The sequence below is a fragment of the Malaya genurostris genome, chromosome 3 (assembly GCF_030247185.1).
Source record: "Malaya genurostris strain Urasoe2022 chromosome 3, Malgen_1.1, whole genome shotgun sequence".
Lineage (NCBI taxonomy): Eukaryota > Metazoa > Arthropoda > Insecta > Diptera > Culicidae > Malaya > Malaya genurostris.
In genome coordinates, this window is record NC_080572.1 from 137,091,451 (window position 1) to 137,115,281 (window position 23,831).

Here is a 23,831-nt window from a genome sequence, read left to right on the forward strand (position 1 = left end):
AGACTCGAGTTCTTGTAGCATCTTCTACCGGATTAAAAATGTTGTATACAATATAGATAGCAATATAGCAGCTTCTGTGAAATTTTCGGCAATCACCAACACTGCTTTTATTAAATAATTTCGGATACTAATTTTGACACCAATTGATTCAAATTGATTCGAGTAGTTCACAAAAGCATGCTTCAGTTTTTATGTCACACAGTCGGCATCATTTTTCCAAACTAGTGCTTGACATTTGCGTTGTTTATTTGTATGAGAACAGTGATGCTAATCTAAACAAACCCTTCTCAGTCCACTTAGTGGAATTTTCATATATCTTGAAAATCACCATAGGGGGGAGTACATGAAATTTTCGAAATCGAAAAAAAAATTTTTTAAACCAAAAGGCTTAGAATTGCACGAATCGTTGAGATTTAGTGTCATCCCGAAAAAAATTTTTTTTTAACAAAATCGACTTTTTGAGACTTAGAAAAAATATTCAAATTCACAGAAAGTTCAAAAATTTTTTTTGAGATGACACTAAATTTCGATGTTTCATACAGTTTTAAGAGTTTCGGCATCAAAAAAAAATTTTCGATTTTGGAAATTTCATGTACCCCTATGGTGCTTTTTCCAGATAGAAAATTGTCAAACCTTTACCACCGGGCAGCACCCCTTACGTATGTCCGAAAATCAACATGTTTTGTCGGTTACGCCACATATACCATCATATATCTCGAACCAAAAGTCACAACCATTTGATCTTCGAACTTGATCAATGGCCCGACAGTAGCTTTCAAACGAGCCCAAGTTTGTTAAAATCGGTTCAGCCATCTCTGAGAAAATTGAGCGCGTTCAAATACAACGCTTTTTGTCGGTTACGTCACTTATACAATCATATCTTCGGAACCAAAAGTCACAGCCATTTGATCTTCAAACTTGATCAATTGTTCGACAGTAGCTTTCAAACGAGTCCAAGTTTGTTAAAATCGGTTCAGCCATCTCTGAGAAAATTGAGCGCGTTCAAATACAACGCTTTTTGTCGGTTACGTCACTTATACAATCATATCTTCAGAACCAAAAGTCACAGCTATTTGATCTTCAAACTTGATCAATGACCCGACAGTAGATTTCAAACGAGTACAAGTTTGTTAAAATCGGTTCAGCCATCTTTGAGAAAATTGAGCGCGTTAAAATACAACGCTTTTTTGTCGGATACGTCACTTATACAATTATATCTCCGGAACCGAAAGTCTCAGCCATTTGATCTTTGAATTTGATCAATGGCCCGACAGTAGCTTTCAAACGAGCCTAAGTTTGTTAAAATCGGTTCAGCCGTGTCTGAGCGCGTTAAAATACAACGCTTTTTTTCGGTTACATCACGTCCAATGGTCTCCTAGGCTCCGTTCGAAAGTCGGTTCTTCCAGCAATTCTAATACCTTTCTATAGAGAAAGGCAAAAATAAACACAGTCTAGAGGACAGACTGGCTGTTTTTCATAGGGTGGCGCCATCATGACATATGTGAGTACGTACTATCCCAACGACTCGACTGTACTGAATATGACTGAATATGACAAAAAACAACGCAACCGCAGGCGTTAAGAAAAACAGGCAGATAAGGCCAATTTCAGACGGAAACGTAACTTAACGCAGAACCGAAATAAGAAATACAACAGTCATGACAATAATAATAATAACAACAATAAAATCTATAACAGCAAGAGTATCAGCGTCAGCAATAGTAGCAAAACTGTTAGTAACATCAGGAGCACCAACAACAATAAAAAATCACCGACACTTCCAAAACACTCATTACCTTCGGACAAGGACCTACTGCAGCAGCATGCGTTCAATTTTCTGGACATCCAAATGCAGGAGCTAGTATCATTTCGACATTTGTGAACTTCAAACGGGCTGAAACAATTAACCCTTATCGAAATAATCCAAAAGAAGGAAATAATAAAACATATCAACACTCGGAAAATACCATTCAGTAAAAACCATTCAAGCGAAGAGGTTGTGTTTCGATTTTACTGGCTCGTGAGTTAACGGCTGCTACCGAGACAATTCTAAGCTTCAGGTAGTTAAACTGCCCATATCAAACGCAATGTTCGGGGCGTTTCCCGACTGGAAAGCTAGCAACGAAGGCCATCCCGTTCATACGCACAGAGGTGTAGAGACACAGAGATGCGAGAGCATAGAAGTGACGAGTCACAGAGGTGCCATCGCATAAAGGTGCGAAGACGAAGGGGTGCAAAGGCACAGAGGTGCTAAAGCAACCCAGTGCTGATCTACCAGGTACCAGAATTTGTACGCTGCGTAGGATCAAAAGAGACGGCATATATCGCAGGTGCTACACTGCAAGCATCGCATTTGATCGCCACCAAGAGCAAAAGCACTGTACCTGGGGTGTTCACAACGACGGCAGAGCAACTAAGATAGCAGTAAACGACAGAAGACTGCCAATTGGAAACAGCAGAAGACTGCCAATTGGAAATCGTTGGAAGAGCTTCACGTCGTTCTTCACGATAAAGGAACAGAGACATCAGCTACAAGGTAGATTTAATTTAATTTATTTTTTAATTCTTATATCTGAAATTTCACTAAACATTAGTTTTTATTTTGGTATTAATAATTTACAAAAAAATTTAATGTAATGGATGATCTCATGGAAGATCATCCGAATCCGATTCCGGATACTAGTAAGAGTTTAAATACTCCGAGGGCTAAACATTATCCACAGGGTACCACTGGGCCATGGATAGTCTATCTTCGAAAAAAAGAAAAGATTTTAAACTTGATGCAAATTACAAAGGATTTGACATCACATTTCTCTGAAGTTAAAGAAATCTGTAAGGTTGATAGAGATAAAATTCGAGTTGTTGTTAACGACTTGAAACAGGCAAACGATATTGTAACCTGTAAATTATTTGCTATTGAATATCGAGTTTACATTCCATCGAAGGAGGTAGAAATTGACGGTGTTGTGACTGAAGCAAGTCTGACAGCAGATAATTTACTTAAAAATGGAGTTGGCCGTTTTAAAAACTCCATGCTTGAGGGAGTTAAGATACTCGAGTGCAAACAATTGTACTCAGCATCTATTGTCGATGGAAAAAAGTCTTATCGTCCCTCAGATTCGTTTCGCGTAACATTTGCCGGATTTGCATTGCCTAGCCATGTCTATATCGATAAAATTCGTCTTCCTGTTCGGCTTTTCGTACCGCATGTTATGAATTGCACGAACTGTAAAAAATTCGGACATACAGCTACTTACTGTAGTAATAAGTCCAAATGTATAAAATGTCAAGGGCCTCATAAGGATAATCTTTGCGATAAAGATGTTGAAAAATGTGTTTATTGTGGGGAAAGTCCTCATGATGATCTTTCAGTGTGCGCTGCATTTAAGCTGCGTAAAGACAAAATGAAGCTTTCTTTAAAAGCACGGTCTAAGCGCACATATGCAGAAATGCTTAAAATGGTCGTACATGTCTCCCCTTTGGAAACCGAAAACGGTTTTTCAAATCTTGCGGAGCCAGAGGAATCTGACTCTGACGGAAATAGTGAAGATATCTCGTTTGTCACTCCTCAAGGGTCTGTTAAGAGGAGATTACCAAACCATAAAATACCAAAAAAGACACCTAAAATTACACCTTCAAAAAAAGATCCCCGTGTTAAAGCTAAAAAACCAAATTTAAAACCAAAAACTGTGCCTCCTTGTTTGTCAAATTCACAAACCAATCCAGGAACTAGCTCAAGAAAAGTCAATAATCCAGTGGGCTCCATTTCACATTGTCAACAGGATTACTGAAATTTTCGGAAATTGTAGAATGGATTTTCGCTGCATTCAATATTTCTGAACCTCTAAAGACCATCATAACAGCATTTCTACCAATAGCTAGAACTTTTTTGAAACAGTTATCAGCTCAATGGTCAGCTTTTTCAGGTTTTGTATCATTTGATGGATAATTTATCATCCGCCGCAAATGATTCAATCACTGTCCTGCAGTGGAATTGTCGAAGCATCATGCCAAAACTTGATTCATTTAAAGTTTTGTTGCATAGTCAAAAATGTGATGTATTTGCTTTGTGCGAAACATGGCTTACATCAAACATAGCCTTAAATTTTAATGACTTTAACATTATACGTCTCGATAGAGACTCTCCGTATGGTGGAGTGCTTTTAGGAACTAAGAATTGTTATTCCTTTTATAGATTAAACATTCCTTCGACTTCTAGTATAGAAGTTGTTGCTTGTCAAATAAACATTAAAGGAAAGGACATTTGCATTGCTTCGGTATTCCTCCAAAAGCTCAAGTTGGACAACGACAGCTTAATGAAATTGTCGAAGCCCTTCCTGCTCCACGTTTGATTTTAGGAGATTTCAATTCGCACGGAATGATGTGGGGTTCCGTTTACAATGATAGCAGATCATCTCTAATATATAATATTTGCGACAATTTTAGCATGACGGTACTAAATATGGGTTGCATGACACGGATCCCAAGACCTCCTGCACGTCCAAGTGCATTAGATTTATCTCTGTGCTCGACTTCAATTCGACTAGATTGCACCTGGAAAGTATTTCCTGATTTACATGGTAGCGATCATTTACCAATCATCATCTCAATTAGCAGTAACAAAGGCATTGCTAATTCAGTTAATATTCCATATGATTTGACAAAAAATATTGACTGGATTAAATACCAAAGTAATATTTCAAGTGTCATAACTTCAATGGAAGAGCTCCCCCCACTTGAAGAATATGACTTCCTCGTTTGTTCGATTCTGGAGGCCGCAGAACAAGCCCAAACCAAACGATTTTTTGGTCCATCGTCTAACAGAAGGCCTCCAAACCCTTGGTGGGACAAAGAGTGCTCAGATGCTAAGCACGCGAAACAAAATGCTTTCAAGAAGTTTTTAAAACGAGGAGGAGGAACTCCTCAGAATTTTGAAAATTTCTTGACTTTAGAAACCAAGTACAAGAGCATACTTCGGGCCAAGAAATGTAGCTATTGGATACATTTTGTCGAAGGTTTGTCAAGAGAAACCTCAATGAGCACTCTTTGGAATACGGCCAGACGAATGAGGAATCGTAACGTAGGAAATGAGAGTGAGGAATACTCGAACCGATGGATATTTGATTTTGCGAGGAAAGTTTGTCCAGATTCTGTTCCTACGCATAGAATTATAAGAGAATCTTTTCCAAATAATGGGTCCATTGATAGCCCCTTTTCAATGATGGATTTTTCCATAGCACTCATGTCTTGTAACAATAACGCTCCTGGGTTGGACAGAATTAAATTCAACTTGGTGAAGAATCTGCCCGACCTCGCAAAAATACGTTTGTTGGAATTGTTTAACAAGTTTCTTGAGCAAAATATTGCTCTACCTGACTGGAGGCAAGTGAAAGTTATCACCATTCAAAAGCCGGGGAAACTAGCTTCCAATCACAACTCATATAGACCCACTGCGATGTTGTCCTGCATCAGAAAATTGTTCGAAAAAATTATTCTACGACGTCTCGACACTTGTTCCAACACGGCTTGAAATTAGCGAATTACATGAGCAGATTTAAATTAAATCAAATTTCATTCATTTCATCAGATTCAAATCCGAGATTTCATCACTCAAAAGAAATGCTTCATTTCAGCACCGAGCACCAGAAAACTGAAAATGTTTACTCAAGATTAGGGTCTCACTTTATGGCCACAGTAATAAAACCTTTCCGTTCCACTTGAGAAAGGGATCAGCATATGCGCACAGGCAGGATCACTTTCACAGAGCTGCGCGCTAGGGCCTTATAGACGATTCAATGTAGGAGGTAAACAAATGCCGGCTATAAGAACCAGGCAAAGAATTATGTAAACCAGATGCGCGCGTATGCATGAGCTAGGGAAGCGGGTAAACCGCCAGGACTTGATACAGGACGGAAAGAGAAAACAGTAATATGTTGCGCGACATTCTAATTTTATGCAACACTTCTTTTCATTATAAATAGTTTTAAGAAATTGTTAATAAATCAGTATACCACTAGTGACCACCGTGTGTGTATCCTCGCGTGTAGTGATTATCACATTTAGTTCTTCAAGTTCGACACTGTCGCAAGTTGTGCTTTGGCTCTAGTCTGGAGCAAATCAAGACTTGCTGATTTTAGTGTTGTATGAACTTGCATCAAAGCGCATTTTCCAACCTCTGCCCACTGAAATAGGTTGGGTTTAGGTCAAAGCCATTTTCCACGTTTGGTTGGACTCTGGCCAGAAACCGTGGCGATTCAAGTTTATACTGCCTACAATCGGCTAAAACGCGCCCCCTCTCATAATCTCCTGTCACAAGTTGGCATTAGTGGAGAGGCTGGTAGCACTAGTCAAGATTTCGCTACAGCTGATTCGAAGAGGCCTCTTCTGTCAGTTCCGAACTGTCAACTAAATCACAAGCTGAGCTAATCTGCCAACAGTTAGAGCTTGGCGAGCTAAATTAGCACGCCAAGATATAACTGCTGGACTGAAGGGTTACGCCTCAGCGAACAACACTTGGGTCGAGACGAACGGGTTGTTGTCTGATACTCAGTTTGGCTTCCGTATAAATAAAGGGACGAATGACTGCCTTGCATTACTTTCGTCTGACATCCAAATTGTCCTCGCTCAAAAGCAACAAATGGCATCTGTATTTTTAGACATTAAAGGAGCATTTGATTCAGTTTCCATTGATGTTCTTTCAGACAAGCTCCACCAACATGGACTTCCACCGGTTATAAATAATTATTTGCACAACCTTTTGTCAGAGAAACGCATGAATTTTTCACATGGCGATTTGGCAACATTCAGAATTAGCTACATGGGTCTACCGCAAGGATCATGCCTCAGTCCGCTCCTTTATAATTTTTACGTGAATGACATTGACAGCTGTCTAGTAACCCCATGTACACTAAGACAATTGGCAGATGATGGCGTGATTTCAGTTACTGGACCCAAAGCTATCTGCAAAAACCATTGCAAGATACCTTAGATAACTTGTCCGTTTGGGCTGTTCATCTGGGTATCGAATTCTCTGCGGAGAAAACAGAGCTGGTCGTCTTTTCAAGAAAGCATGATCCCGCGCAGCTTCAGCTTCATATGATGGGAAGAATGATCCAACAGGTTTTGACTTTCAAATACCTTGGGGTGTGGTTTGATTCCAAATGCACGTGGGGAGGACACATTAGGTTTCTGATAACAAAATCCCAACAAAGAGTAAATTTTCTTCGAACAATAACAGGATCTTGGTGGGGTGCTCATCCGGAAGATCTAATAAAATTGTATCAGACAACGATACTTTCAGTGATGGAATATGGATGCGTTTGCTTTCGTTCCGCTGCAAACTCTCATATTATCAAATTAGAGCAAATTCAATATCGTTGTTTGCGAATTGCTTTAGGGTGCATGCATTCGACACATACAATGAGCCTTGAAGTTCTGGCGGGAGTTCTTCCATTGAAAGATCGTTTTTGGGAGCTTTCATCGCGACTGCTAATAAGATGTGAGGTGCTGAATCCCCTGGTTATTAATAACTTCGAAAGGCTAGTTGAGCTTCAATCTCAAACAAGATTCATGACAGTATATTTTAACCATATGTCACAGGAAATCAACCCTTCAAGATATATTCCTATCCGTGTCAGCCTCCTAAATGTCCCTGACTCAACTTTATTTTTCGACACATCCATGCAGCGCGAAGTGCGTGGAATCCCGGAACACCTACGATCGATGGAAATCCCAAAAATATTTACAAGTAAGTTCAGGCATATTGACTCTGAGAAAATATTTTACACGGACGGATCACGAATTGAAGAGGCTACTGGGTTTGGTATATTCAACAATAATGTTTCGGTCTCATTTAAGCTTCAAGAACCTGCATCTGTTTATATAGCAGAGTTAGCAGCAGTTCATTATAGTTTGAGTGTAATCGTCACATTATCTCCAAACCATTATTTTCTTTTCACAGATAGTCTGAGTGCAATTGAAGCTATTCGCTCAAACGCTGCTTGCCAAAATGAACCTTTTTTCTTGGGCAAAATAAAACAGTGCCTGAACGTCATATTGAATAATAATTATCAAATCACAATAGTTTGGGTTCCGGCTCATTGCTCCATTCCAGGCAATGAAAGAGCCGATAGTTTAGCCAAACGTGGTGCTATTGAGGGTGAGATTTATGAGAGACCGATTGCTTTCAACGAATTCTATAGCGCGTCTCGCCAAAGAACACTTGCCAGCTGGCAAGCTTCTTGGGATAAAGATGATCTGGGTCGGTGGATGCACTCAATTATTCCTAAAATATCGACAAAGGCATGGTTCAGGGGACTGGATGTAAGTAGAGATTTCATTCGTGTGATGTCCAGACTCATGTCCAATCACTACACGTTAGATGCACATCTCCTTCGAATTCGACTTTCCGAGACTAATCATTGTGCTTGCGGCAAAGATTACCGCGATATTGACCATGTTGTTTGGACATGCGTGGAGTTTCGTGATGTCAGATCTCAACTAATAAATTCCTTGCGTACCCAAGGTAGACTATCCAATGACCCAGTTCGCGACATTCTTGCTTGTCGTGACCTTCCATACATGAAACTTTATTATCATTTCATTAAATCCATTGGAGTTCCAATTTAAATTTTATTTTATGTTAGACTGTTTTCACTTCCATGAGTTCAACCAATAGCCAACTATAGGATATTGAATATAAGTGGTGAACTGATACAAACAAACCTGAAATAGTTATAAGATCATGTACAAAATAAATGTATTTTATTTAATGTAATTTAAAATAGCAACTCGCTTGATAAAAAAAGGCGGGTGGGTAATGTCAGAGACATAACTGGATGTCGTGAATACGAAAACAACTTACATGTTCCTTAACACTTCCGAATATCAATTGTATGAATTATGCACGCATTCCCCTTTTTCACATTTTTCGCAAAAACAAAGAAAGCTTCACTTGATCTCGATTACTGTGAATTTCACACAGCGAAAAGTGCACAAATCTAAGCAAACTGTTCTTGATTTGCAGTAATCTGAGGATGTTTCCCTACGATTTGCGAACAACAAATCCTAATAGTTCTTTAGAAAAATTTTAGAGCCATTAGAACGGCTGATATTGTGTAATGCTCTCCACCGTTGTTTTTTTCCCAATGCTAATGACTGGCAGCTGTGACGTAATCGCTCTTGTCGAAAGCGAAACTAACTGTGCAGATGACACAAAACACATCTGCTCGCAGTGGCGATTGAATCCAAACTGATTGAATTTTTGTTAAGAGATTTCCTTTTATGTGATTTTGTTTGTAGCTTTCTCACTAATGGGCGGTCCTAACGGCTATAAAAATAGCCGCATACAGAATTTTATTGTCGATTATTTCATTTCGAATTTGCATAATTTATTGAAAGAAACTATCAATATGCTGTAGGGATTCGTTTCTAGCATTCACAAGGACCAAATTGAGGAACTCACTGCGATATTCACCACTTTTCGGAACATTTTTCCCGGACGATTTGTTGTACAGCAGCAGATATTTTGTTCTCTTCCTTAGAACGCGTTCTGACATGGTGTTGACATGGAGCAAATGAGACAGGTTTTTCAATAGTGTACTATTGAAATACTTCAATGCTTTTGCTATACACGTTTAAATTGAAAAATTTCGATTCTATTGGTAGTTAGATTATATAAATCCTTTCACAGATCACTGAGCTATGAGCTTTAAAAATACGAGAAAGGCAAAGGCGCCTTATGAATTATCCTTTTTGATACTCGTTTATACCAAACATATCAGAAAAGTTTAATTTTGAATTATTTGAGACTATGTCACAAAACTGAAAATTTTATCATAAAATTGTGATCATATTTCCGATGGCATGTCGCAAGAATTATGTTGATTCATTAGATACAACAATAGATATTCACGATCAAAAACTTATCACTCTCTCAGAGGGTAAATTTTGAAAAGGCACCCCATAGTAAAGTAAGTCGTATTCACGACAAAAATGGGTTGTATAGAGGTACAGTAAAGTAAATTCCGCATAATTCTTTAGGAGTATTATTTGGTTTTAAGAAGAACCGAATAGAAGTCTGAAATAGAGAACTGGACCCTGAGTTCAAGACCTAAATTTAGATCCAATAACAGACTCAGAATCCAGTTTCAGTCGCTGCTGGTTCTCGCCTTGATGGCCAGCAAGCGAATGCGAGATACGACCGGAGCGTTTGAGGTTTTAACCACGCAGAAGGTGCATTCTCCGTCACTGCTGGTTAACTCCCGCTGCTGTTGCTGGTTAAGGTCCTCTCGCCTCGATGGCCAGCAAGCGAATGAGAGATGCGACCTGAGCGTTTGAGGTTTTAACCACGCAGAAGGTGCATTCTCCGTCGCTGCTGGTTGATGATTCCACTCCCACGACGTCTTCTTCCATCGAACGCACGAAGAGAAATGATCGATTTTCATAAATTTATTTTTTGCATAAATATCTGTTTATTAATCTTATTTTTGTGTATTACATCAACATTTTACAGTACAAGTGTTTTGACCCTTAGGCCTTTCATCTTTGTTGTTCATACGATTCGTTATTAATATTAGGTGTTTTAGTTACTCTTGTTTTACATACTAATGTTTAATCATAATATTTATTTTAATTATTTATAAAATGTCTACCTACTTATAACTATCCCTAACATAATACGTACAAATTTTGAATTATTTGTATTTCAGAGATTGAGCACCTCTTTTCAAATTTCGTGCAGTATTGTTCGAATTTTTGTTCTAGTATATCCAGGGAGGCCATCTCATGTACTTCACTAGTCCTTGTCCAAGGGGGTAGATTTAGAATCATCTTTAAGATCTTACTTTGAATGCGCTGGAGCCTAAGTTTGTGTGTTCGTGCACAGCCCCGCCAAACAGGGACTGCGTATTCAATTGCGGGGTAGATGATTTGTTTATAGACAGCCATCTGATTCTTCAGGCATAGTTTAGATGTTCTACAAATCAGCGGATACAGAGACCTAATGAGTATGCTGCATTTTTGAACGATTTTGTCAACATGTGACCTGAATATCAGATGTCTGTCAAAGGTGAGTCCTAGATAGATAACTTCATCGGACCATTGAATGACCTCATCACCGAATCGTATTCTGCATTCGTCTGATGGAACAAGTTTTGGAGATCTTGAATGTGGAAACAAGATGACCTGAGTTTTTGCTGCATTGATCACAATTTTCCAGCTTGTAAAATATTCCGTTAAAGCGTCCAGACCTGTCTGTAGTTTATTTTTCAGAGCATTAATGACACGACCTTTATAAAGAATGGCAGTATCATCAGCAAATTGTGACAGAACACCACCACCTGGACGAGGTGGGATGTCTGATGTGAAAATGTTGTATAGAATGGGACCTAGGATACTTCCCTGGGGTACACCAGCAGGAATAGTAAATCTTTCTGAAAGTGCATTATCCAGAGAAACCTGGAATGCTCTATCTGCAAGATAATTTTTGATAATTTTAATAAGATACATGGGAAAATTATACCGATGCAGTTTGAACACCAGTCCATCGTGCCACACATTATCGAATGCCTTTTCAATATCCAATATTGCCATGGCAGCCGTTTTGGACACTGAAATGTTTTGCTGGATGGCGTTGTTAACCCTTGTGAGCTGGTGGAGGGTGGATCTTCCTTTCCGGAACCCAAACTGTTCTTCAAGAAATATATCCTGTTCATCTGCAAAAGCAAGAATTCGCCTTTGTATTGACTTTTCAAACAGCTTGGATAGGGCAGAGAGTAAGCTGATGGGCCGATAGCTCTTGGAAAGGGAAGGATCTTTCCCCGGTTTCAAAACTGGGATAACTTTAGCTAACTTCCACATTGAAGGGAAGTAACCAAGCTCCCAGCACCTGTTAAAAAGTTTAGCTAAGAAGACAAATGAGCGAATACTCAAATGTTCCAGCTCAATGTTGAATGTGTTGTCAAAACCGGGGGCCTTCATATTTTTGGATTTTTTCACAAAAGCCATCAGCTCATTCGCAGTGACTCTACTTTCCTCAGGAACCAAGCTGTCTGATTGGTCAACCTCAGCTACGCTATCAGCAACGGTTCTTTCATATGGACTAACAATGTTAAGTCCTAAATTGTGAGAACACACAAACTGCTGGCCTAGCGCATTTGCCTTCTCTACTGGTGTGATTAAAGGTATTCCTTCAGTTGCGTCCTGGGGTGACATCAGAGGAGGAATAGGCTTCGGGTTTTTCTTAAGCACCTTCGTTAAGGACCAGAAGGGCTTTGAATGTGGGAGAATTTCTCGAAGCTTTTGCTGGAAGTTCCTGTTGCGAAGCTCAGATATCCTTTCCTGGATTATCCTAGTTAAGTTGTTATAAGTAGTCTTCCTATATAGGATGCCAGTTCGTTGATACTGCCTCCGGTAGATATTCCGAAGTCGGATGAGTTTCTTGGTGACACTGTCGATTTGAAGAGAGGAACTCGGCATATGTTGTACTGGAACCGTCCTATCACGAGCGACTGTGATTGAATGCTGGAAGGAAGAAAGGGCTGCATCGATTTCCATCGGGGAATCAAGTGGCAAATCGATATTGATAAGTTGGTCGGCGATATGTTGAAATTGGACCCAATCGGTGCGATAATAGTTCCTCCGAGGTTGAATAGGCACTGTTTCTGGTGAAGATCCCAACGTCAATATTACTGGAAAGTGATCCGAAGAGAGCTCGTAGAAGACAACCGGAGAGCTGTCTATGGCAATGTTGCTGATGAATATATCCAAAATGGAATGAACTCCCGATCTGGAAAGTCGCGTTGGTTGATCCGGTGCGAAGATGTTGTATTGTCCAGCTTCGTAATCTTCGGCAAGTACGAATCCGTTTCGATTCTGTCTTCTGTTTCCCCACAGCTCATGCCGTGCGTTCAGGTCCCCAGCAATGATGAATTTGTTCTGTCGTCGAGTGAGCATAGCCAGATCTCGCTTCAATGATGCACACGTACCATCTCGAAGATTGGTTTGTTTGGGGCAGTACGCTGCAATGATGATGATGGGTCCCATCGTCGTTGTAATCTCAATTCCGATGGCTTCTATGAGTTGCAATTTAAAGGCTGACAGAAGCCTGTGCTGAATGGATCGTTTAATGGCAATGGCAACTCCCCCTCCTCTGGTAGTTGCCCTGTCGAGCCTGTGAATCCTGTAATTGGAAATAAAAATAGAAATTTCAGGTTTAAGATGAGTTTCAGTTAAAATAGCAATATCGGCATTCTTCTCTTGAAGAAAGTCGGACAATTTAGCAGTTTTGCTCCTGAGTGAGCAAGCATTCCAATTTACTATAACCAACTCATTATATTGCATATTCGATGATGAATTTGCCTAAGGCGTTGATTTGATCCAACCGCGTTCTGCAGTTTCGTAGTTTTGTTGTCATTGTTTCAAAAATGACGATCAGTTGTTCAGCAGAAAATAAATCACCAGAGTCATCCTTTGCTTGTGGTTGATTATTGCCCCATCCAGGAGGGATTTTTGAGGAAGATTCTTTATGTGATCCAGCGGCTGAATCTTTTGGATGGCTGTGAGGAAGTGGCGGCAAATTCGGAATATCCCTCTTCGGTGGGAGCCGTGGGAAATTAACTTCATCCTTCTGTGGAACATTCTTGCGCGTTGATTGTTTGCGGGACGCCTGTTGTCGAATTTTTGTGAACTCAGCACGTTTGGGACACGATTTGCTAGTAGATGGATGGTCACCATCACAGTTCACACATTTTACAGCGATGTCATCTAGTAGGCTGGTATTGTGTGGTTCGGCACATTTCCCGCACCGACTTTTCATGTGGCAATTCCTCGCTCCATGGCCGTAGTTCAAACAGTTCGTGCACTGTGTGACATCCCGATGTACCGGTTTATACTTTTGCCATTCGATGATTATGTGAAATAACGATTTAATCGTTTTCAGATGACTCATGGTGATGGAGCCCTTCTCCAGATGAATCAGGTACAGTTGATCTCTAAACTTTTTGTCCGTATTATGTCGCTTCATTTTAAATACCATCAAAGGCTGTAGTCCAGCCTCCGACAGTGCCTGCTTTAGTTCGGCTTCCATCATGTCGGGTAGTCCTCGAAGTACAACCTTCATAGGTTTGTTGGCGGCAATATCGTGTGTGAAGTATTCCGCTTTTGTCTGCTTCAGATAGCATTCCACTCCTTTGTAGTGGTTCAAAGCCGGAACAGTTATTTTGTAGCCTTTAGTACATAAACGGATTGTTGCCTGTAGTCCTTTGCTGATCAGTGTGTTGAAATCCGAGCGTAGAGTTGGTGGGAAGCCCTTCAGGTAGAAAGGCGGCATTTTTTCCTTCTTCTGCAGTTCCTCTTCGACATCAACTGGCAGATCAGCATATTGGTTTTTACTCAGCAAACGGTCGTTTACCTGTACATCACTTGGCTTCAGACGCTTAGCATCCTTTGGATCCTTCTCGGATCTATGGCGGTTTTTACCCATAGCTTGGGTAGGTAGACAACTGGGAATAAAAAATAAAACAAAATCGAAATTAGTCGTACTAGGTTATTCGTCTATCCACATCGAGTGTTAGATGACGAATGATCGATTTTCGACCACGGTTCCCCTTTTATACGCATTCAGTTGAAGATATATGCCTGACTACCTCAAAATCGTCGTCCTTGCGCGAAAAACCCAAGCGAAAGTAAGGAGTTTTCCGCGTTGTTTTCAAATTTTAAGAAAACTTAATTTTTGACTTGTTTGTGGTTATCGCACACTGTTCAAAATATTATCCTGAATTCCTGATCATATTTTTAATGAAATGGTGATAGAATTATGTTGCTACCATTAATACAAGTCGAGATATTCACGATTAAGTTCTGCCCATTCTTCCATATGGCTAATTTTGAAAAGGCGCCCCATAGTAAAGTAAGTCGTATTCACAACAAAATAGTGTTTAGATTAACTAATGAGTACCAACATACTAATATGATATTCGAAATGTATTAGGTTTAAACTACTATGTATTGTGGATGCCACGGCGAAGAAAAACTTATGTATATTGCCTATAAAATAAACGTATTTATGAAAAAAAAAAACACTCGGAAAATAACATCACCGAATCATTCCCAACAAAACAACACTATAACAAAACAACACAGACAATACAGCGATCACTTCATCGGACAGCACAAATCACAGTCAATTCGAACTGGACCCCATGCGGCCACCTATTGTGCGACTGACTGAACAGTCTTCAAATGGCGATGGTAGGTTTTTGAAAGCTAGACCTCGCGACCCAAAAATTTTCAACATCGTGTGACTATATCTAGCATACATGAAGAACCAATCCTCTAACGTGTGCATCGACGAACAAACTCCAACAAGTATAAAAATGTTGCTCGTCTTCGAAGGACTTCCAGTAACAGCTGAACATCTCCTGCGCATCTTCACTGAAGTACATCAAGAATATGGACTTATTCCAGACAAAGCCGTAGCAGACCTCGACGCATATCGAAACTATCTGTCCAGTGAGCGGAACTGTCGCTTACAGTGAGACGCAAAAGTACGAATTTTACCAGCCGAATTTTCGGACCAAATGACGCCCTTTAACGAAGAAATAGACCCAGAAATTAATCATGTAAGTATATCAAAATTTTCAAAAACCTCTTCGCCTCTTAAACAAAATGTGACTGAAATTCTGGTATACTAAGATCTCTTTTTACACGAGGGTTACGTACCGTGTTAAAAAAATCCGTGTTAAACAAAACCGTGTTAATTGCGGAAACCGTGCCTGGGAAATGCGACGTAATAATGCCAAAAACCGTATATTTGATTATTTGTTTGTTTTGTTTCGGATAAAATGCAACTTTCAATAATTTGAAGGTGAAAAAAGCCACTGATTAATCATTTTATGGAACGACAGTCAATACTCCAATACTCCCGTGAATTGTTGAATGAATGATTTTAGTTAACTTTCAAACTTTAAATTAGCTCTCATAATCGTTTTCTTACAGATAACCTGTTTCCTTTTTGCCTTTCTCATATAGAAAGGTTATGCAATCACTGTGAAAACCGACTTTTGAACCGAGGCTCGGAGGGCCGAGTGTCATATACCATTCGACTCAGTTCATCGAGTACGCAAAATGTCTGTGTGTGTGTATGTGCGTATGTGTGTATGTAACGTTTTTTTGCACTAACTTTTCTCGGAGATGGCTGAACCGATTTTCACAAACTTAGATTCAAATGAAAGGTCTTGTGGTCCCATACAAAATTCCTGAATATTATTTGAATCCGACTTCCGGTTCGGGAATTATGGGGTAAAATGTGCAAAAAATTGTGAAAATAAGTGCACTAACTTTTCTCAGAGATGGATGAACCGATTTTCACAAACTTGGGTTCAAATGAAAGGTCTTGTAGTCCCATACAAAATTCCTGAATATTGTTTGGATCCGACTTCCGGTTCCGGAGTTATGGGGTAAAATGTGCAAAAAAATGAAAATATGTTTTCTAGCTTTTCTCATAAATGGCGCGACCTATTTTCATAAACTGAGGTTCAAATGAAAGGTCCTGTGGTCCCATACGTAATTCCTGAATTTCATCTGGTTCCGACTTCCGGATCCGGAAATATAGGGTAAAGTGTGTTAAAAATTGTATACCATCACTGAAAAGGACGAAAAGCCGTAAAAAGTTTAGTAAATCGACCTCAAATCTTCTCCAATTAATAGTTTTTTTTTATCAGCAGACGGTCAAACAAACCGATTTCGGTTATTGTTTTTAGGAATCGAAGAAAATTATTTTGAAGAATACCACAGTATTATATATGATAGTATGATTGATATGAGAAAGGCATCATTACACCACTAGGTGGATTGAAACAGGTTTATTAATTTTTTCTCAAAAAACAAATGAAAGTGCTTTTAAAACTCTCACCAGAAATCGTGTTAATTGCGAAAACCGTGTAAATAAAAGGTGAAGTCCTCATAGCCATTAACTTTTGCTTTACTTCTACAAAAATTATTACTCCTAAATATAAAGAATTTGAACATGTATGGGCCAAAGCTCCAAATTTCGGGTAAAGTAATATTTTCTGCTCTGTTCACTTTTCCCCCGAAAATTAAAACAAATCATCCTTTGAATTATTCTTTCAATTTTTAGACACAGTCACAGTGACAGAATGAAACAGTTCTTTGCTCGCGTAGGACATCCTTAAGAAAACGAAGTAGGTTCACTATTATATGTACTTCCAGCACCGGAACCTGAGAACAGGTATAATCGAAATTGGTTCGTACGGCCACCAACTAACATGAGGTACTAACTCTACTAGTTTCTGTTCAAATTTCAAAGGTTTCTATACGACTTTGCCATCGTCCTCTAAACGACGGTTAAAATTTTTGTTGAATCCGAAAATGTGTAGCAATTTATGGTACGAACATAAGACCTTTCCTTTCACCCTAAGATTGAGGATATCGGTTTTTTGAGAAAAGTGAGTGAGATCCATTTTTGAGCTTATGACTACTATCTTCCGTCGTTAATCGAAAACCGGGAACTAGGATAGAATCCGTTTGTTTAGTTGTCTACTGCTAATGGTTATCGATTGGTGTAGTTTTGAGTCGAGTTTAGAATTTTTTTCTTTCGAATTTGGTTTGGTGCTTTAAGTCACGGTGTACAATATTTAACAAACTTTACTCTATAACTCCGGAACCGGAAGTCGGATCCAAATGAAATTCAGGAATTCCGTATGGAACTGTGAGACTTTTCATTTGAGTCTATGTTTGTGGAAATCAGTTAAACCATCGCTGAGAAAAGTGAGTGAGATCCATTTTGGAATATATGACCACTATTTCCGGTGCTTCCGGAACCGGTGACCGGGAGCCAGGATAGTCGAAATCGGTTTGTTTAGTTGCCTACTGATAATGGCTATCGATTTGTGTAGTTTTGAGTCCAGTTTAGAACATTTAAGTTTCGCCGCTTTATGTGACGTCATTTTTTTCGAACATTTTTTGCGTGTTAGGTTTCGCCGCTTTATTTTGAGTCCAGTTTAGAACATTTTTTGCGTGTTAAGTTTCGCCGCTTTATATTTAACACACTTTACCCTAAAACTCCGGAACCGAATATCGGATTTGGATGAAATTAGGGATTCCGTATGTCCCATACGTCTTTTGTTTGAATCTAAGTTTGTCAAAAAAATTTCAGCCATCTCCGAGAAAACCTAGTTAGATTATTTGACACATGCACACACATACTCTCACACACACCGACATTGCTCAGCTCGATGAACTGAGTAGAATGGTATATGCAACTATTTTTACTAGTCGATGTTTCAAGTTAATGCATAACCTTTCTATATGAGAAAGGTAAAACGGGAAAGTTCTTCTAAATTTGACTTCAAATAATTTGATATTATGGATTATTTACAGGTTAGGGTAGTACCGAAAATTGGGATTGAGTATTTTAGAACGGAGGTCAATTAATTTTCTTAGATATAGCCTAATCGATTTTCATAAACTGAAGCTCAAATAAAAGATCGAATAAAAGGTCGATTTCTATCCAGACCCGGCATTCGGTTTTATTTCAAATAAATATTTATTGGAATATGAGTAAAAATTAAATTATTAAAATTTAAATTGGGTGTTCAGCCACAAGTGGTGACTTTTCAGCCCTATTATATATATGATTTGGTTATTACCATGAGGACATTATTTGCTTCCGCAATTCTGAGATTTTTGTGTAGGGAAAATTCTAAACCTACTTGTATTGTGTAATGGGGAAAGGAACTTATATACTAACTTACTAACTAATACAGAGAGCGAATCGATTCAATTGAAGATTGCATCGATTTTTGTCGGAATTTGCTTATAATATTATGTGACATTACATCTAATGGTTCTATATGTGTGAGTCTGTGTAACTCATTTGTACTAAACCAGGGAGGACGCTTCAAAATCATTTTCAGAATTTTATTCTGAATCCTTTGAAGCGTTTTCTTCCTGGTGGAACAACAACTTGACCAAATTGCTACTGCATAAAGCATGGCTGGTCTGAAAATTTGTTTATAAATTAACCATTTGTTTTTTAGACAAAGCTTAGAATTTCTGTTTATAAGAGGATATGAACATTTAATATATTTATTACACTTTGCCTGGATTCCTTCAATGTGATCCTTGAAAGTGAGTTTTTTGTCATACGTTAAACCTAAGTATTTAGCTTGATCAGACCATGTCAATTCCAAACCATTCAATTTAAGAATGTGATTATTGTTTGGTTTAAGAAAAGAAGCTCTTGGCTTATGAGGAAAAATAATTAATTGCATTTTTGATGCATTTGGTTTAATTTTCCATTTCGACAGATAATTACTGAAAATATTTAAACTTCTTTGTAGGCGACTGCAGATCACTCTTAGATTTCTACCTGTGGCTAACAGACTTGTGTCGTCACAGAATAGCGATTTCTGACAACCAACGGGTAGATTTGGAAGATCAGAAGTGAAAATATTATACAAGATTGGAGCTACGCTCGAACTCTGCGGAACACCGGCTCGTACGAGTAGCAATTCAGATTTACAATTCTGATAGCTAACCTGAAGAGTACGATCAGTTAAATAATTTTGAATCATTTTGATCAAATAAATAGGAAACTGGAAATCAGACATTTTTGCTATTAAACCTTTGTGCCAAACACTGTCGAATGCTTTTTCTATGTCTAGAAGAGCAACTCCGGTGGATAACCCAGTAGATTTATTTGCTTTTATCATGTTCGTTACTCTTACAAGTTGATGAGTAGTTGAATGTTCATGACGAAATCCAAACTGCTCTGGTAAAAAAATTGAATTCTCATTTATATGAGACATCATTCTCAACAAGATAATTTTTTCAAAAAGTTTACTGATAGAAGAAAGTAAGCTAATTGGTCGATAACTTGATGTTTCTGCTGGATTTTTATCAGGTTTGAGGATAGGAATTACTTTAGCGTTTTTCCATCTGTATAGGAAGTAAGCTAGTGAAAAACACTTGTTGAAAATTTTAACCAGGAGTCTCAAGGCAACATCGGGAAGATTTTTAATAAGAATATTAAAAATGCCATCATTACCAGGAGCCTTCATGTTTTTGAGTTTCCTAATAATTGATTTAATTTCGTCAAAATTCGTCTCAATAAATCCCGACATTCGGTTCCAGAATGACACGGTGAAGAGTGTTTAAAAGTTCAAACTGATATTCGTATTAACGATGCAAAAGATGTAAAAGTTATTGTTAACTTGGCTGAACACTGTTTTATTTGTAGGTTACGTTAGTTGTTGATATGAACATCTTTCTTGCTTTTATTCAAAAGCAAAGTACACTAAGGTCTTTTTTTATGCGACTTTTTTATGCGAATCTTCAGAGTTATGCGGTTTTTTTATGCAAAGTTTCAGAGTTATGCGGTTTTTTTTAATGCGAAGTTTCAGAGTTAGGCGCGGGCTCTGAACTAAACTCGCATAAAAAAGACTCCAGTGTATTGGCATTAAGTTCCATTTGTGGAATTTAGCCTTTCTGTTTCAACAGACTTCGCAGCCGATTCATAGCGTACAGAATCATTGCATGGCTAGAACTACGATTCTTCTGACACTAATAATCCTTCCAGGTCGGGGCTCGAACATACGACAACTGGCTTGTAAGACCAGCGCCCTATGCATTGAACCACTAACCTGGGCATTTTTTTAGTAATAATTATTAGAACATGTATTATATGAGGAAGGCATCACTTCACCATTGCAAATGGACATTAGAAGGTTAGTAAGAAGTACTGGAAGTGATGTCATGCGCAATATGAATATTTCTTCATTATAGCATCCATAGTTTATAGCAACTTCCTGTAAAGGACATGCGCTCATTATCGCTCGAAACAGTAGTTTTCTAAAACTTTTTTCATTCCATGAGTGTAAGAAAAGATGTGCGTTCCATGTGAAAATTTTTATTTAATCTGTTATATAGGGCTCTAATTATGACTACTAGAGGTGCTGATTCAGCAAATGATTTTTTGACTGCAAAATGTGTCACAAATCTTTATCGAATTTGCATAAAACTTTTTTGCATGTAAATTCGAAAAGATAGCGATTCCGATATAAATATAAGTGATGCATGATGCAGGGATGTAAAATGAATACATTACACTTAATCAATCAACAAAAAAATCGAAAGAAATGTTGTTTCTTGGTTCTCATTGTCTCAATGTTATCATAAACTTAATAACATTGTTACAAACGTTGTAAACAATCCACAAAATTAGCTGAAGTGTTGCAAATTATTATTTCGTATATATAATTTGTTGGATAGTTTTAAACCAAATGACACATGCTTCTGCGTGTATCGATTTTCCTAGGTGGAAATTAAAATTTGCAGCTGCTAGTGTTACATCTATAAAGTATTACTCAAGTGATTGCTAGACGGTTTTGTGATATGTGAGTGTTGAGGATTTTCAGTAAGGATTTATTGTAATTGAAAACAAAGAAAGTATTACGAGAAAAAGAAATATAAATATTAACTAATACGGTATATCAGCATTCCAAAATAATAGTTTTATCAATATAGAAGTTCATATAAATAAAGACTCAATAACGTTAGTCATACTAATGCAAATAATCTACCGTTATCGGAACTCAAACATGCAAGGTTTGGTCCACGACATCAACGCTTTACCTTCTGAACCTTATGGTTACTAAATGAATATTCAATTAACGAAGAATGGATAGTAGCACAGAGAGGCAATATCACGACCAAACGACACAATCGGATGTTCCTGAGATTGATATATTGCCTACTACTGTTAGAAAACAAAAACGGTTAGGCCCAGCACCGATTGCTTCTTTCGAGGATACTATCGCTGAAGATAAGTATCGAGTGCGTACCATTGCCTTTGTAAAAGTATTGCTCTGTGCTTTTCGTATGGTATTCCTGTACATATAAGAAACAATTTTCATCTTTTTTAGCTGCTGAAATTAGTTTGATGTTCCTTGCAATTTTTAAAGTTGTATTAAATGCTCATTTCGAAATAATTTTAGTTTGAAGACAATTTTTGTAGGAGCTATAACAATCGATGTTGCATATGTTTTAAAGTTATAATTTAGCTTTAAATTCGATTTGAATAAATACTTTCCTTCAAGCTACTACTTGTTATTATGCCTTAACCGCAATTTTAATTTTATATAAGAAATTATCAGTATTCAGTTTAATAAAAAACCTGCTTAAACCCACTTAGTGATGCATTGATGCTTTTTCCATATAACTCATACTCTCATGAATATTACAAAGGTCTTTTTCTTTTGATAATAACAGAAAAATTGATGTGCACATAAACTAGCATAACCTTTTCAATTTATAAACATTTTTGAGCCAAGTTTAGTGGAATTCGGTTTGAAATTTTCAACACACTTCACCTTGTTGTTTTGGAACCGCAAGCCGTTTTCGAACAAAAGTCAAAAGAAGTTTGTGTGTTTACTACTTCCGGAACCGGGAACTAGTAGCTGGTAACCAATATATGAGGGGGAAGGGTATAGCGTAATGGGTTAGTCGATGCCTTTCACGCAGCCCATCTGAGTTCGATCCTCAACGTAGGGTCAGAAGGTTTTTCTTGCCCGAAGAGGTGAATGACCTTAAGGTTAAAACCTCTATAATCGAAACAAAAAAAGTACGGGTGTGTAATGTCAGAGACATAACTGGATGTCGTGAATACGAATAAAACTGACACGATTTCTTTACACTTTCGAATTCGAATTGATAGTTGATCGAAGTGTGTACGAAGTAAATCAAATTATTTTGGATTTTCACTAAACTGATGATTTCTACCTTCGATTTGCAAAGAAGTAATCTTAATAGTTCTTTAGAGAACATTTAGAGCCATTAGAATGGCTGATTTTGTATAATGTTGTCCACTTTTCGTTTCTTATTTTCTTTCTCTCCAATGCAAAGCATCAGCTGCTGATGAAATAGTTCTTGCTTGAATTGAAACTAGCTTTTGTGTACAAACCGACACATCCGCTCGCAGTGCCAAATGCTGCGAAACGGGTTTAATGCGTTTTCTCGCCTTGACGACCGGAAGCAAATGAGAACTACGACCTGATCGTTTGAGGTTTTTAACCACGCAAAAGGTCTGCTTTCATTGACGACTGCTCCACCTGACGACTGAAGTCTAAATGAGAGTTGCGACCTGAGCGTTTGAGGTTTTTGACCACGCAGAAGGTGCACTCTCCGAAGCTGCTGGTCCCACGACGTCTGCTTCCATCCAACGCACAAGAAGAAATGGTCGAATTTCGACCACGGTTCCCCTTTTATACGCAGTCAGTTGAAGATATGTGCCTGACTATCTCAAAATCGTCGTCCTTGCGCGAAAAAGCCAAGCAAAAGTGAAGAGTTTTCCGCGTTGTTTTCAAAGTTTGAGAAAATTTAATATTTGTGTTGTTTGTGGTTATCTCACACTGTTCTAAATATTATCCTAAATTCCTGATTATATTTTTGATGAAATGGTGAAAGAATTATGTTGCTGCCTTTAATACAAGTCGAGATATTCACGATTAAGTTCTGCCCATTCTTCCATATGGCTAATTTTGAAAAGGCACCCCATAGTAAAGTAAGTCGTATTCACGACAAAACATATCGTTGAAAACTGTTCGTTTAGCCAGCAACTAACATAATAAATTAAATTACTTTTCATTTGAATCTGAGTATGAAAAAAACGGCAGAGCTGTTTCTGTGAAATTGAAGTGACTCACCGACTCGGTATTTCAGGAACCGGGAACGATGAGCCGGCAAACAACTAAACAGACCTGTCTGATTGAAGAATTATACTGTTAGTTGGAAAGAATTTTGGTCAACTTTTC

At 38.2% G+C, this 23,831-nt stretch overlaps 1 protein-coding gene across 9 annotated transcripts in view; it reads left to right on the forward strand.

Moving 5' to 3' along the window:
• Positions 1–20,845: 20,845 nt before the first annotated feature.
• The window catches only part of LOC131435136 (uncharacterized), a 252,550-nt gene continuing 249,564 nt past the window's right edge, over positions 20,846–23,831 (forward strand). For 4 of the 9 annotated variants that reach the window (XR_009230449.1, XR_009230450.1, XM_058602700.1 and 1 more), the window contains exons 1-2: positions 20,859–20,972; positions 21,338–21,855. Coding sequence is in view for 5 of the 9 variants with exons in the window: in XM_058602700.1 (XP_058458683.1) it covers positions 21,700–21,855 (156 nt within the window). In the remaining 4 variants the exon portion in view is untranslated. Of the gene's footprint in view, positions 20,973–21,337; positions 21,856–23,831 lie in introns of all 9 variants that reach the window. The other 5 variants (XM_058602702.1, XM_058602701.1, XM_058602704.1 and 2 more) reach the window with 5 other exon arrangements.